The sequence below is a fragment of the Pinus tabuliformis genome, chromosome 9, assembly GCF_031772625.1.
Source record: "Pinus tabuliformis cultivar Carrire ecotype Pingquan chromosome 9, CPIR1, whole genome shotgun sequence".
Classification (NCBI taxonomy): domain Eukaryota; kingdom Viridiplantae; phylum Streptophyta; class Pinopsida; order Pinales; family Pinaceae; genus Pinus; species Pinus tabuliformis.
In genome coordinates, this window is record NC_142307.1 from 512,036,801 (window position 1) to 512,053,003 (window position 16,203).

The 16,203-nt window shown below is 34.3% G+C and overlaps 1 protein-coding gene across 1 annotated transcript; it reads left to right on the plus strand.

Moving 5' to 3' along the window:
* Positions 1-7,213: 7,213 nt before the first annotated feature.
* LOC149149454 (LOB domain-containing protein 25-like) lies at positions 7,214-8,339 on the plus strand. The gene is made up of 2 exons (XM_089445403.1): positions 7,214-7,613; positions 7,773-8,339. Exons 1-2 carry the CDS (start codon positions 7,332-7,334, stop codon positions 8,196-8,198), a joined length of 708 nt encoding a protein of 235 aa, XP_089301529.1. The 5' UTR covers positions 7,214-7,331; the 3' UTR covers positions 8,199-8,339.
* The last annotated feature ends 7,864 nt before the right edge of the window (positions 8,340-16,203 follow it).

Genomic DNA, 16,203 nt, shown 5'->3' on the forward strand with positions numbered 1-16,203 from the left:
ATGTGTCTTAGGCTTAGATATTTTGTCCCAGGCTACCAAAGCCCATTTCTTTTTCTCTTCCCCTTTGCCCCAAAGAAAATCCCTTTGGATATTTCTGATGTGTTGCATTACTCCCTTAGAAGCTGGAAGGACTGAGAGCATGAAGATGATGACAATCTATATGATAGCTTTTGTAAGCACTAGTCGTCCTACTACATTCAAAGATCTGATAGTCGATTTCCTGATTTTGTCCTGGAGTTTATTAGTAACCGGCTCCCAAACTGCCTTGCTGAGAGGTTTGCCTCTTAGAGGTACTCCCAAATATATGGAGGTTAGCATAGCTCTTTGGAAGCCTAGAATTCTGGTGAGGTTTCTCTGAATAGCAATGTCAGTATTAAAAAAAATAATCTTTGATTTGCTTAGGCTTACCTCTGTCCCTGCTGCCATAGCAAAGTTGTTTAGGATTTCTTTGAAGGCTTGAGCTTCCTTGACTGTGGGTACACCATGCAGCATGGTGTCATCCACAAATTGTTGATGGATTAAGGCTTCCCCATTTAAAGTGAGTTTGAGACCCTGGATTCTCCCTTCTCCTTTGGCATATTTAATCACATTGCCTAGCCCTTCCATCATGAGAATAAAGAGGAAGGGTGAGAGAGGATCACCTTGCCTGAGTCCTCTCTAGGGCTTAAAGGTCTTTGATGGTGAGCCATTTAGCAGGATTGAAAAACTTGGGGGGGTTACAAGGGCCATTACCCATATTATCCAGTTATGGTGAAAGCCATATACTTTCAGTACTTCCTTGATGTAAGCTCAGCTTAGCTTATCATAAGCCTTTTCTAGGTCAAGCTGAATGATCATACCTGCCTACTTATTACTCTTAAGTGAGTGAACCACCTCATGAGCTTGGATGATGTTATTAAGAATTTGCCTGACTTCCACATACCCAGTTTTCTCCTCAGACACAAGAGTTGGGAGTAGGGGCTTAACTCTGTTCGTAATTAATTTTGAAATAATTTTATACACCACATTGCATAATGCTATGGGTTTAAATATGTTAGGGGTGATAGCATTCTCCTGCTTTGGAATCAGGGCTATGAAAGAGGAGTTGAGTGCCTTCAGAACAATTTTGTTTTTCCTTGAGTCCTCCACCACATCGAGGATATCTTGCTTGACTATTTCCCAATATGATTTGAAGAAGTCAACGTTGAAGCCATCCGGACCTGGAGCTTTCCCATTTTGCATTTCATTGATGACTGCACTGATTTCCTCTTCATTCATTGGCCTGTTAAGATTATAATTGTCTTCTCTTGTCACTAGCTTAGGAATGTGCTTTGTGAAGTCCTTGATAAATTGAGATCTGTCTATGAGGGGCTCCTCGGCTATGCCTTGGAAGTGCTGAACCAGAACAGTTTCTATTTCTTGGTGTGTAGTGAGCTGTTTTCTGTGAGTATATTTGATCTTTGGAATCCTATTTTGTGACCTATGATTCATGGTAGATTTGTGAAAAACCTTGTATTTCTTTCTCCTTCTTTTAACCATTGTACCCTCTATTTCTTTTTCCAGAAAATATCCTCTTGCTTGCATAAGTCTTCCCATTCTTGTTGAACATAATCAACCTTTTCCTTTCTCTCCTCGGTGAAGCCCTCTGTAATGAGGATTTGGTTAATTTCCTATAGTTTATGTTTTTCTACTTTCTTGGCTTCGAATATATTGCCAAATTCATTCTTATTCCAATCTTTTAGCCTTTGTTTGAAATGTTTCAATCTTTGATGCATAAGGAACATTTTAGTACCCTGAAATTGCATATCCTGTGTCCACCATCTTACAATATTGCTGATGAAGTCAGGATGGGTAAGCCAAATGTTTTCAAACCGGGAAGGTCTATTTCTTGGAGTTCCTATAAAGGACGCTTCAAGTTGAATAGGCCAGTGGTCCGAGCCTCCAAAAGGAAGTATCATTGCTACTAAGTTATGGCCTGTAAGGATTAGGTCCTCCGAGATAATGAATCTATCAAGTTTGGAGGCCACTTGAGACGCTCCTCCCCTCTTATTATTCTAGGTAAAGATGCCATTACTTTTTTCTGTATCTACAAGCTTCATGTTATTTATGAAATTTTGAAATGCTATAGAATCTCTGCCTAGTGATCTAGTTCCCCCTTTTTTTCCATTAGAGATCTGATCATATTGAAGTCCCCTCCCAGAATCCAGGGGATACCCGGATGTCTTCCTCTTAACTCCTCCAATGAGGTTAGAAGTTTGAGTTTATCTTCTGGCTTTTGTGGACCATAAACATTAGTGAGTAAATAAACTTCCTTGTCCCCCAAAGGTTGGATGACCACTGATAAATAGTTCCTGGATGCTTCAGCATCTAGGATACCAAGTTTCTGAGGGTTCCAGAGTGTGAGAATCCCTCCTGCTGCTTTGTCTGCTTTAACTTCTAGATATTCATATTTGATGAGCCATTTGCTATGTATCTCTATTATTTTTTCTACTAAAATTTTTGTTTCCTAGATGAAAATCATATCTTGTTTTTCTTCTTTCATTCTATTGCTAAGATTCCTTTGTTTTCTTTTACTTCCTAGACCCCTAACATTCCATGTTGTGAGCTTCATTAAGAAAGATATGTAAATAAGTAACTAGTTAGGTCTTTCATCTTACCTGAATCGATCATGAGCTTTCCACACTCTATCAGAAGCTCATTATGTTTTTTCCTACCTCCTTTCCTGCCTGGGTTCCTAGGAGCTAGTCCCGATGTTGCCTTCATTGTTTTCACCCCTTCGTTGTCCTATCTATCATGGTTTCTTTTGACTCCCGAACCTTTTGCCTGAGTTCTCCATAGGAATAGCTGTTGCACTCTATTAAACTCCTCTTGTGGTAGCGAATCCATTCCTTTGGTGGTTCCCTGCTCCAGGAGCTTTTCCAGATCTAGATGCTCCGTATCAAGAATATCCTACAGTTCATGATCCTCTGTTCCCACCTCGCTCGGGGTCATCTCTTGGTCCCTATCAAGTTCCATAGTTTTTGGCAGATCCTTATTTTGTTGGTTGTTTTCATGTGTATCCTCCATGCTCTCTTCCTTTTCCTTCTCTACAGGGCTGTCCTCCAATGTCTGGTTTGCTTTATCTTGCTCCTCTTCTTCTTCTAATACCTTGTACCTATTCTGACTTAGCTGTTTTTCCTCGTTTATTTTCTTTTGGTACTTTCTCCCTCTTTTACCTATGTTCCCCACTTTGTTAAAGCTTTTAGTTTCTTTCCCTGAGGTAGCTTTAGTTCTGCTTTCCATTTTGTTTAAAGGGAAATCTCTGAATAGATGCCCATGTTCATGGCATTTGCGGCATTTGAAAGGAACATGCTCATAGTCCCACTTGCCCCCATTCTTCATCAAAAACTTCTAGAATTACTTCATCTGGTAGAGCTCCAGAGAGGTCCATCTCTATGCATATACGAGCAAAGGAGGTATACTTTCCCCACATAGTGGCCTCTGATATTTTTATAAAATGCCCTAGCTTATTTCCTATTGTTTTTAATGATTCTGGCTACAAATAATCCAGAGGTAGGGAATAGAGCCTTACCCAAATCGGGACCGAAGTGAATGTCTCATGCTTCGAGACAAAATTCATCACCCAAGGCCGCACATAAAGGCCTGCAGCAACATAGAAGTAGGGCCCTCCTTCAAACACCCTGTCTTTATCCTCTATGTTTGTAAAAACTACAATGAAAATCCCCTTGGACCCAAGGTGTAGATCTATATCCCCCTTAGGTTTCCAATGATTCTTTATCCATGCCTGTAAAGCCTTCTCCGTTGGCCATAACCCCATGAATTTACAAATGACTGCATAAGTCGCCATGTGTTCCCTATGCGCCTGTAGCACTGGATCACTTAACACCACTCGGGGTGTGATGGTTGCCCTAGGCTTACAAGGTCCAGTCCAATTTCTGGTGTCAGCATTCTGATTTTCTCCTTCTATTCGCTTTTCTCTTCTGACTTCTTCCTGCGTATTTTCCTACCCCTGTGAGCTTCTATTTTCTTGTTTCCCTCCTCCTAAAACTTTGGTTTCAGCCTCCAGAGGTTTCTTGAATCGATTAGAGACTGCCTGACTGTAGGAGGGAGTGGAACTCCCCCCCTCTCGCCTCTCCATGGTGCCCAACACTGAACTTCTGCTGCAAACCCTAGCTCTGCTTGTTTTCTACTAGCACCGTCGCTCCAAAGCTCTGCTTAATTCCACGACTGTTGTTCAATCTTATATATATATATATATATATATATATATATATATATATATATATATATATATATATATATATATATATATATATATATATATATTAATTACAATAATAACAAATTTAATTTATTAACTTCTTCTTCTTTTTTTTAATTTTCTAATTCATTAGACATTATGCTTTATTATTATTATTTCATTTAATACTTGTTTTAGACACCACAAAATCTCTCCCATATTGAGCTGATATTTAAATGTTTACACTCATTTAAGGACACTACAACATCTCCCCTATACTAGTTGTAGAGTACCTCTCTGCCCAATAATTCCACTAATAAGTGTTTTCTAAATCTTAATAGGAGGGAAACTTGAAATTCTTGCATCTTAACTACGGATCTATATGAGTACAATAGGATAGAATATTTTTTACATGCAAAGTTTTCCTCAAGTTAAAAAAAAAACAACAACAACAAAACAAAACCAGGAAGGATTTGATTCTCTTGACACATGATCACATCAAAATTAATATAAATCTACACATATGATCGAGTGTTTCAAATGAAAATGAATAAAGTTTATATTGAAATATTTTAATTAAGGTGAATATTAGAATTTTGTTTGATATTAATATTTATTTAAATTAAATTTGTCAACTTTATTAAACATGGAAGGAATTACACATCTCCCTCATTTAAGATGTAAAAGAAATAATAAAATGATACAATTTAAAAAATAAAAATCACCTGGAAGGATTTGACTCTCTTGACACATGATCGATTCAAAATTAATATAAATATATGTAGAGATAATGGAGAGTTTCAAATGAAATTTGACTATCAATTCAAAATTAATATAAATCTACACAGAGATAATAGAGAGTTTCAAATGAAAATGAATAAAATTGATATTGAAATATTTTAATTAAGATGGATATTAAAATATTTGTTTGATATTAATATTTATTTAAATGTAATTTGAACACTAATAAACATGGAAAGAATTACATATATATCTCCCTCATTTGAAAGGTAAAAAACCAATAATAAAATTAATATAAAATTATTTTCAGTTGAAATATCTACATTGAAATATATTTATCAATTTGAAATTAATATAAATCTACACAGAAAAATAAATAGAGAGTTTCAAATGAAAGTGAATAAAATTGATATTGAAATATTTTAATAAAGATGGATATTAAAATATTTGTTTAATATTAATATTTATTTAAATGTGGTTTGAACTCTATTAAACAGAGAAAGAATTACATTTCAAATGTAAAAAAACCAATAATAAAATTAATATAAAATTATTTTGAGTTGAAATATCTACATTAAAATATTTTTTTTAATAATATATTTTTAAATAACACATAACTCCATCACATATATATAAATAAATAAGTAGTTTAATTGGTAATGGTGTTATTATAAAATATTATGTAAACTACGAAATTTTCATAAATCAAACAAACTTTATATATATAAAACTTAATATTATAATGCCTTTAACTATTTAAAACTAACCATTTAACTATTCTATATTTTTTAAATGTAAATCCGCGTTATCTTAAAGTAGGTCAGTCTTCCTATACACTTAATTAATTATAGCTCGATTATACATAACACATAGCTCAACTTATAATTTCAACCAATTTTGGAGGGCTTTAAAAAAACTGACCCACATTTCAAGTTAAAGGAACCTAGGCGTGGGAGCAAGTAAAATTACCACCGACCGACCCATTGTAGGGACAACAGTAGGCCCAGACTTCGAACGTTGTGTGGTAGATCAACCTCTTAATTAAAAGAAAAATACAATCATAAGGTGAAATATATCTATACAACTGTTCAGGTTTATAATAAAAATGGAGAAGAATGTATTTTATTAGAAAAAATAAAATCGGAGTTGTTTATAATGTGATTTTTTGAAGATTCCGGTGACGGAATCTGGCGGAAGAATTGAGGTCAAATCTTGATTTCTTGCAGTTAAAATGGTTTTTTAACTGCATATTTGGATTCAGCACCCTGAAAAACCCCTGGGACGCTTTCATTGTGCAGAAACTAGCTATCAAACTTGTGATTCCAATAATTCCTGCCGGATTTCGACCGGAAAAATCCGCCGGAAAGCCTTTCAAAAAGTCGCGTTATAGACAACTGCGATAAAATCTATCTATACAACTGTCCAAATTTATAATAAAAATGCAGAAGAATGTATTTTATTAAAAAAAAATACAATCATAGGTGAAATCTATCTAGACAACTGTCCATATTTATAATAAAAATGCAGAAAAATGTATTTTTATTAAATTTTGGAGCGTCAGTCAAATGAGTTGGCCGTTAACGGAGTACATCATTTCCCTTTCGCTGTCGCGGCTTCGGGACGCGAACCAGGCAGTGAATTCCTTTTTATCCTTAATAATGCTACTGCCCACGCATGCTACCAAACCATACCAAATTTAAACAATGCCTCACGCTCCCGCACTTATTTTATGAGATGCCACTGTGAGAATGATGAACTAATCCAATCGAGGACCGCCTCTACGTCCGAGTCCAATAATGTAGCCTTTAAATAAGCATGAAATGGGCCTATAAAACTCTAGGAAAGTATGTGCACCTGCTTGGCTTTTGCATTCCGACTTTTATGATCGAATGGGCAATTTCGGATGTGACTCTCTGCTGCCCTTCCCAAAATTTCAGATATTGTTGCAGTTGAATCGACAGCCTGTTGGTTTATGTGGGCCGACCTTCGATTGAATTGTGAAATTGGACATGGCGGTCATTTTCGGTGGATCCCTCTCAGGGAACAGGAGAGCCACGTGATAACGGATCAACTCCGCAATGTCATTGTCAATCAACTTCTTCATCTTCTGCGGATCGGTAATTCGTTCGTTGGAGCCCGGAGGAATCGTTCCGTGGGGTCCACCGTCCGGCCATGAGCAACTTCTTATAAGTTGTCAGTCCGTAATGTGAATCTCCCAGCTGAGCTGAGCTACTCCTTAACTGAACCTCTGCACTAGTGTTTCTTTATCATTTCTTGAAACGGGGCTCACGCGCACCACAACCCGTTCCGAAAAATCCGAACGGCAGAGAATTGAAGGTAAAAGATAACGATCTGTAGAACGAGTATAAATATGGGAGGCGGAGAAGCGCCTTGCGGAGCATGCAAGTTTCTGAGGAGAAAGTGTGTGAAAGGCTGTCTATTCGCCCCTTATTTCTGCTCCGACGAAATGGGGGCGCCGCATTTTGGTGCGATACATAAGGTCTTCGGAGCGAGCAATTTCTCTAAGTTGTTGATGCACGTGCCCATTCAAGAACGGTACGATACAGTAGCTAGCGTATCATATGAAGCACAGGCTCGGCTCCAGGATCCTGTTTATGGCTGTGTTTCTCATATCTTAGCTCTTCAGCACCAGGTAGCTTTGTCAATTCTATTTTTACTTTCTTTTTATAACAGAAAATTGCTTCCACTGCATTCAGCTTAGTTGATGGAATTTCTTTATACAAAAGGAAATGGAACGTTCATACTTGTGTGAGGAATTATGCCCCTTCTGAAATCGTTTCTTGCATGTCAGGTTGCGAATTTGAACGGAAAATTGGCTTTTGGCTATGCCCAGCTCGCAGCCTGTAGCAGCTCAGACGGGGCTTCACTAACTCCTGGGTATGGATATGGAAAGCAATCTGAAATGCCATCTTTAATATCAAATAGCAACAGCAGCAGTCCTTCTGATCAACAGTATTTGAATCCTTGGGGAAACCTGCAATCTATCCCATCCGAAAGCGTTGCAGCAAATAATTACGACGAGGAGGCGAGGGAGGACGAGGGTTCATGGGGCAGTTTCTCCGTGTGCACGGAAGGGGCTATTCAATATCCCCGGTCTACAGCCCAAGAAACGGATGTCTTCCGGGACGCCGAAAGATTCTCTGAGCAGAGTCACCCCAACAACTACCGCGATGGAGATCTGCAAGATTTGGCTTCCGCCCTTCTTCGCAGAAGTTGAGGAACTGTATATTTTTCGAAAGGATTTAACCAGTGTGTGAATTATTCTGTAAAAAATGTAGTGCAAAGGGAATAATAAAGCGTCTTGAGAGGAGATATATGACTACTAGATTATGCAGCTCTGAACATTTGGGATAAACGAGCACAGACTAAATTACCTTAAATGAGAAAGTAACAGGGGCCATAGTGCCGCTTATACATAAATATACAAGTATTAATATATGAATACTTCCTGTCTGTGCAATTCAAACCTAAGATGTAAGGGTGAGCAATTCTGAAGGCTGATCGAATTTTTGATTGATTTCAGAATCCACTTTTATGGTATAATATGATAACAAATAAATAATACAAACTATTCGCAAGTCCAGAAGGATTTTTAGTGTGCTTTTTTGCATTTGGAAAAATTTGAGATTAAATTTTAATTTGTGTTATTTAGATTGAATTTTTAATTACATATTAATTATTTTCAGATTTTAGAGAAATTTAATAAAAGACTTCCAAAAAAATCACACTAAAAGCCTAACCACTTATAAACTCTCGTGGATTCGATAAATCGTCCATAAATTAATATACTGAACTACCATAATTAGTATATAATAGGCCCCAAGCTATAAGCGAAATGGGGTTTGGCCCCTCGAATCTCGAGGTCGAACCCGGGGCCTCCTGAGCACCATTGTGGATTTGGTGCAATTAGAACGTGTTTGTGGTCTGGTACACATTAAGAAAAACTGTACATGTAAACGAATTTATTTTAAACTCGTTCAAAATTGGTTGGCTGGATTTATAAGTCTGATGTGTGAACTTTGTATTGGTAATATTTTTTTAAGTATATTACCACAGGAAGACCTTTTCCTGTTGCGATATGTGATTGATGGTTTTCGATCCATATTTTGCTATGTAATTATCCAACAGCTTATATGAACTCAATATAACATATATAGTTTTTTCTTCTGAAAAAAAAAAATATTTTTTTAAGTATATTAATTCAAATTTGGTTTTAAAAAGTCTTGTGTATATAGATTATTTTTTAATAAATTTATGATGAAATCATACATTTAATTTCTGAAATTTGTAAAATTTAACTCTTATAAAAAATAAGATACTAAATTTATTTATATATTTAAAAATTAAAAAAAATAAAATTGTTTTGTATAATTTCGTTAAAAAAATACCAAAATTTAAAGTAGGTAATCAACCCTAACTAGAAATATATATTTTTTTGGGGTTTCACTATGGGAGCAATAGCATAATACGTGGTTCATATTGGGAGATATATAATGAGGAAAAAATGACATACTATATTGGGATATATAGCGAGTAAAGGATTTTTATATTGACAGGAATAAAAAAAAGGAGCTCAAAATTAATGAAAAATATAAATGGGTATAAAAATGTTAATGAAAAAATGGATACCTATAATATCTAGTGAAAATAAGAGTTTTTTAAATTTCCAAGGTGTATTAGTTTTATATTGGTAGGGGTTAAATAATGTGATTTTTAAAAGTATTTTCCAATATGTACTCAAATTAAGGATATTGTTTAATATGTCATGATCCCACTTCATATCTGGAAAATTCATTGAGTAAAGTCCTATGTAACTGCCCCACACGTGATATGTCAGAGATTAATTGAATAAAGCCCCTTGGGACTGCCCCACTATTATTGTCAATCCTTTGTTCCAATTACGTTATTTTTATCAACTCGAACTCTTGATCTTTCTGTGTCTAACTGCCTTCCCTTCTTCTATTTCTAACTGCCTTTTGTTGCTTCTATGCTTTCTCAAGAAACGTCAATCAGGTAAATCATTATTATACTTGAATTACTTTGAGATTTTAATGCAAGACTAAGTACTATAATTATTATTATGGAATAGAAATTTTGGGAATTTTGAGTTAAAGTTGTCAAATTTCAAGATTTTGAGTTATCCGAAATTTTGATGAGGCTAAATCCATTTCCATTATTAATAAAAACCAATTCAAACACTGCTATGTTCAGTTTTTAATAAAAAAATTACCAAATTCTGATGAAATATAACTTTCCTGACAAATTATAGCCTCCCTACACAACCCCATTATTATTATTGAATTGCTTCCGGATATTAACCCAAGACCAAGCACCATAGCCATCTGTGTAAGAAAAGCTAATGTCTTTCAACCTGAAAATGCATGGAGTAACAAAAGCTAATGCCTTTCAGCCTGAAATTGCATAGAGGATTCCCAGGTACTGGAGTGTCATTAGAAGAATAGCAGGTATTGTTGTTGGTTTCAATCATGCTTTGAGCTTCTTCCTTAAACGATTCCCCTGAGTGACATGGAGTTCCAGGGGTCGAACTTGGTAATGTAGCAGTCGCAATCTTTTCAACGACTTTAATTTCAGCAACGACAACCAGCACTTCTTCTGCAGTTGACCATATTTTGGCTCCTGCCATATGCATCGCAGAAACTATTTCCAAATGATACCCGCATTTCCTGCCCCATCGCCGAATTTTCTTTGGAGCAGCGCCTTCCGTTATCGGATCAGCAGCCTGTCAATCCAACAGACAGTGCTTACTCGTGGGGTCGGGATGAGCGGAAACTCCGATAAGATCTTGTCGCCATCGCCGAATTTTCTTTGCAGCAGCGCCTTCCGTTATCGTATCAGCAGCCTGTCAATCCAACAGACAGTGCTTACTCGTGGGGTCAGGATGAGCGGAAACTCCGATAAGATCTTAGCCTTCGAATGGTCAGATTTTATCAGCCGCAAATTGACCTTGGGCAGAGATTCTCTTTGGAGGACACCACCAGGTGTCATTCGCCGAAAGATCTACTTCCGTCCACGGTCTACCTTTCAGAGGGGTCAGTTATCATCAAGGTTGCCCACAAGATTACCATTCATTTATCATCAAAGTTGATCACAAGTAGCATTATTACCAAAAAGGCGTGTCTTAAATACACGCCAATAGAAGTGTAAAACATAGTTATCGAATTCGAATCGAATAATTTGAATTCTAATTCGAATTCGAATTTTTACAAAATTATCATTAGTATTAGTACCAAAAGGCGTAAAGACACATTGATAGAAGTGTAAAGCATAGTTACCAAATTCGAATTTGATTTCATACATGAAAAATGAAAAATTCGACATTAGTATTTAATTTTTTTGTTTTAGACAATCATTATATGAAAATTCATTCAATCTTTTCCTTAACAAGGATATTTTTGTTTACATATTTCCAATGTTAATTTCTCCTATTTAAAATGCTATAGACCTCTTCTTTCTAAAACGGCTTAGAAATAATGAGGATCAAAATGCATCAAATTAATTATTATTGCAGACTAGAAAAACATGTAAAAGTAAAATCTAATAATATGAGTCACAACACACAAAGCTAGAGTTCAATGTAAAAATTGAGATATTGGATATTGAAAATATGATTTAAGTGATCTCTAGATACCATGAAATTTATGTCTAAAATACTGAATAGATCTATTTGAAAATGTACATGCCATCTACAAACATTGATACCAGGTCTTTTTGTAGATATCTACAAACTTCTAGAGAATCTTCTTGAAAGGAAACAACAATGATATCCAATTTAAGATTCAAATATGAATCTAGATCATTTACTTCATGCTCATTTTGTATTATGGTTAAAAAATACAACAACAATGATATCCAATTTAAGATTCAAATATGAATTTAGATCATTTACTTCATGCTCATTTTGTATTATAGTTAAAAAACAATGTTACTTATAAAATAAGCACCTTTAAACCTTATAAAACAATGCAATAAAAGTAACTAAGAAACATAATATGTCAAACTAGAACAAATCAATCATAAAATGTCAAAAAAATAAAACATAGTTTAAGACTTATGTGCTTATACAAAATGCTAATAGAAATAAAAAAAATTATAATCATTACCATAAATGGAGGGCCAAAATTATCTTAAAGTGTGTAGGTCATCTCATCTCCATTGTCCTCATCCACATTAGTGTATTCACTCATGAGAGAGGCATTATCACTACTAGCACTCTCATCTAGAATATATCTGAGCAAGACATCATTCTCATTGATGTGATGTGTGGATGTAGAAAACGATCCCACAATTGGTGCTTGTGAGGTTGCACTAGATACATTAAAAATAGGGGGAACCTCTCGTACTATATTTGAAGTTGTTTTCTTCCCCTCCAAAGATTTCAGCCACAAGTGTAAATTGCAACGAATGCTAGCCAAATCTGCCAATTTGCTAGCTCCTAAATGGTTTCTTTTCTTACTATGGATGAACTCATGAGTGCTCCAACTCCTTTCACATGTTGATGCACTAGTGACCTATTTTTTTACATGAAAATAATATTATATTAGTATAATAATTTACATGGAATAATTTGCAAATATGCATACAAAGTATAAATAATTATGATACCTACATACTTGACTCAACACCTTGACTGCAAATGTTTGTAGTTTAGGTGTCTCATATCCATGGAGAAACCACCATTGAGCAGGGGTGACCTCTGGATGGTGCATATCTCGTAGTGCCCTAGCTATAATGAAAGCATGACCAGTCCCTTGCCTATATGATATTGATTGAATTTGTATTTGATATTGTATCTCAAGATCATGATACATCCTCTCCATGCAATTATAAAATCCCTCCATGATATCTTTATCCTTAAGAACATGAAAGTAATTAGGTGTTATAAAAAGCCCCGCAGCATGTAATGGCGTATGAAACATACACCACATTTTTTCCACAATTCTCCGTATTGGATTATATACTGAACTATTATTCTTACATATCAATGATATGTGTTCTCTTACCCTATCCATGCCCTCATATACAAAACCCATACATGCAACATTAGAATCCACCATCCTCAATATTTGTACAATCGGCTCACAAATAGAGATGATTTTTCTGCACATGACCAAAACATTTCATTGAAAATTGTTTTCTCTACTAGTTTACCACCTTCTGACCTTAACAAAGGACAGTTCACCCACTCTTCATTATATACAAATGATCTTAATGCATCTTTTTGCTCTACCATCCTTTGTAGTGCAATAAAATGGGTGGTAATCCTAGTGTCACCTGGTATCGGTAGATTCCTGGTTTTGTATTTTCTAAATATACTCAAACTCAATCGGTGGTTAAGAATGAATTTGACCAGTTTCCTTGCTTGAGATATATTTACCTGCACCCAACCTATTTTACAAATGTCCTGAAGGGCTAGATCAATACAATGTGTTGCACAAGGTGTCCAAAACAACTAAGGGAAATGCTCCATCAATAGCTCACCAGCACGAACACAATTGGATGCATTATCAGTGAAAACTTGGACTACATTGTCCTCTCCTATAGATAATATGGTGTCCTTTAGTATCTGAAATAAATATTCAACAGTCTCTATTTTGTCCATACAATCAATACTAGACAAATGGATCACTCCTTGAGGACAACAAGAAAGTGTGTTCACAAGAAGTCTAGACTGGGGATCAATCCAACCATCACTAACTAAAGTACATTCAGAAATAACCCATGAATCCCTTATTAGTTTAACTCATTCCTCTATTCTTTGTTTGCTCCTATCAATTCTTTTGGTCCACTTTCATAGCTTGGAAGAACATATGAGGGACCAAAATGGCTGATCTTTTTTAACATATCATGAAATAATGGGCTTTTGATAGTGTTGAAAGAGATATTACAACCAATGAAAAGAAATCATAGACTACATCATCTATCACATTTCGCTCCAATGGCTTCCAAGCTTTCTCCAATGTTTGTTGTGTTGGATCAATGTCTGATAAAGTAGGTTATCTTTGTAATCCATATGGCATAGAAGATGTTATAAATGCCACAAATGATGGGAAGAGCTTGGTGTTGAATTAATAACATTTTCTCTTCCCATGAGTGTATCTTGTGTTCTTTTTTCTTACTTCTTGGACTACCTTTCCTTGCTTATGAGCATTGACTTCTTCACTTAAACTTTCCTTCACATTGTGATCAATTTTAGTACACGCTACAACTCCTCCACCAGTTCCACCCACAATGCCAAGAAAATGATCTCTTGCTTGAGTAACTGATGTCCCACAAGTATTATTGCAGAACTTGCAATAAAATTTTCCATCGTTTTTTCTTTCAAGATATTTCCATTCAGGAAGTTTCGATCTAGGTGCCATCAGTATTCTTTAGAGGTCTCCAAGTATCTTGTTTGCAAGAAAAAAAATCATTCAAATTCAATGAAGTGTATTTGTACATATTTTGAAAAACAAAAATTTTCAACCTATAGAGAATACAAGAGAGACAATGTATAGAAGCCTATTTATGATATTACTTATAATTGAATTAAATACATGGCACTCTATGTGAAACTAAAACAGATTAATTCCTAGGAATCTAGTAGAAAATTGCAAATATGGCCAAGATATACAATTTCAAAACTATTACTAGAGTAATAATTGGGTAGATACAAGGTAATTAGTATTTACATGTCTATTAACAACTAAGACAAAAAATTTAATCACAAATAGCAAATAATAGTTTTCATTTAATTTCAATTTGTTATGTGTCCTATCTAATCCAAATTTATTAGACAATATGTGGCAGTGCCCAACCTTTTTTATTGACTACGGAAAATGAGCCCCTTTATTTGAATTCCAGACCAGTGATCCTTGTTTTGAAATGTAATGCAATCCAAGTAATCACTATACTCCAACCTGGTAATCGGTATCATAAAAAAATCATGAGAATAAAAACAAACATGTGATTTAAATACATTTGCATTCTTTTTAATATAAAACTTACAATTCCCTATATTTTTTTTATTTCCAAAAGTGTTTAGCTGATGCACTGATCCAAAAATTCTTTGTTGAAGAGAACAAATTCTTAATTCTAACTTTGTTTTGCTACTAATATGACCAAGAATTCTTTATGGAATGGAATAGGTATTTAATTATAATTTCTAAGTATACTTTGCTACTACATTAGGACACAATTCCATTTTAATTCTCATTACTTATAGAAGGTTTCCAAAAAAAAACAAGATTAGTTGGTAAACTAGTTTTATTGCAATTTTTAAAAATAGAACTTACTTTCTATGTCATAATTTAAATTTAATATGGAAAAAAAATTCACAAGTGCAAACTTATAATTTTCTACCATACTTTAATATAAAATTGAACATGTAAATTTAGTTTATTGTTTTTTTATATAAAACATGTAGCATGCAAATTTACTAAGCATACCAATCTTACTATACCATTTGTAACTACATAATTTTTTACATGCGATTTATTATTTTATACATAAAATTTAAAATGTAAATTTACTTTCTATTCTATTCACAAGTGTAAACTTACCTTTATTACTATTTTATAGCTTTTTCATGTAAATTTAATTATTATTCTAAGCAAAACTTACCTTTACTATTTGCAATTGTACTTCAACATAAAAATAACATAATAAATTTACATATTATTTTATTCACAAGTGCACACTTATCTTTAGGTAACTGCAATTTCTTATTTTATATTTTTTTGTAATATAGAAGTTGCCATTTTTCTATACTTTTGTATAGGAGTTATGGATTTGCAACTAAGCTTTTAAATTTTAAATTTTATAGATATATTTTTAATATTGGATTTATCCTTTCCTATTTTTCCATAATAGTTATCCATTTTAAACTAAAATTTGCAATGTTATATTTTTTTTTGTAATATAGAAGTTACTGTTTTTCTATTTCTTTTATTCACAAGTGCAAACTTATCTTTAGGTATTCTCATTTTATAATTTTTTGTAATATAGAAGTTGTCGTTTTTCTATATATGAGTTATGGATTTGCAAGTGCAACTAAGGTTTCCATTTTATATTTTTATAATTTTTTTAATATTGGATGTATCCCTTTTTTCTATTTTTTCATAAGACTTATCCATTTTAAACTGAATTTTGCCATTTTATAATTTTTTGTAATATAGAAGTTACTGTTTTTCTATTTTTTTTTGTATAAAATTTGTGGATTTGCA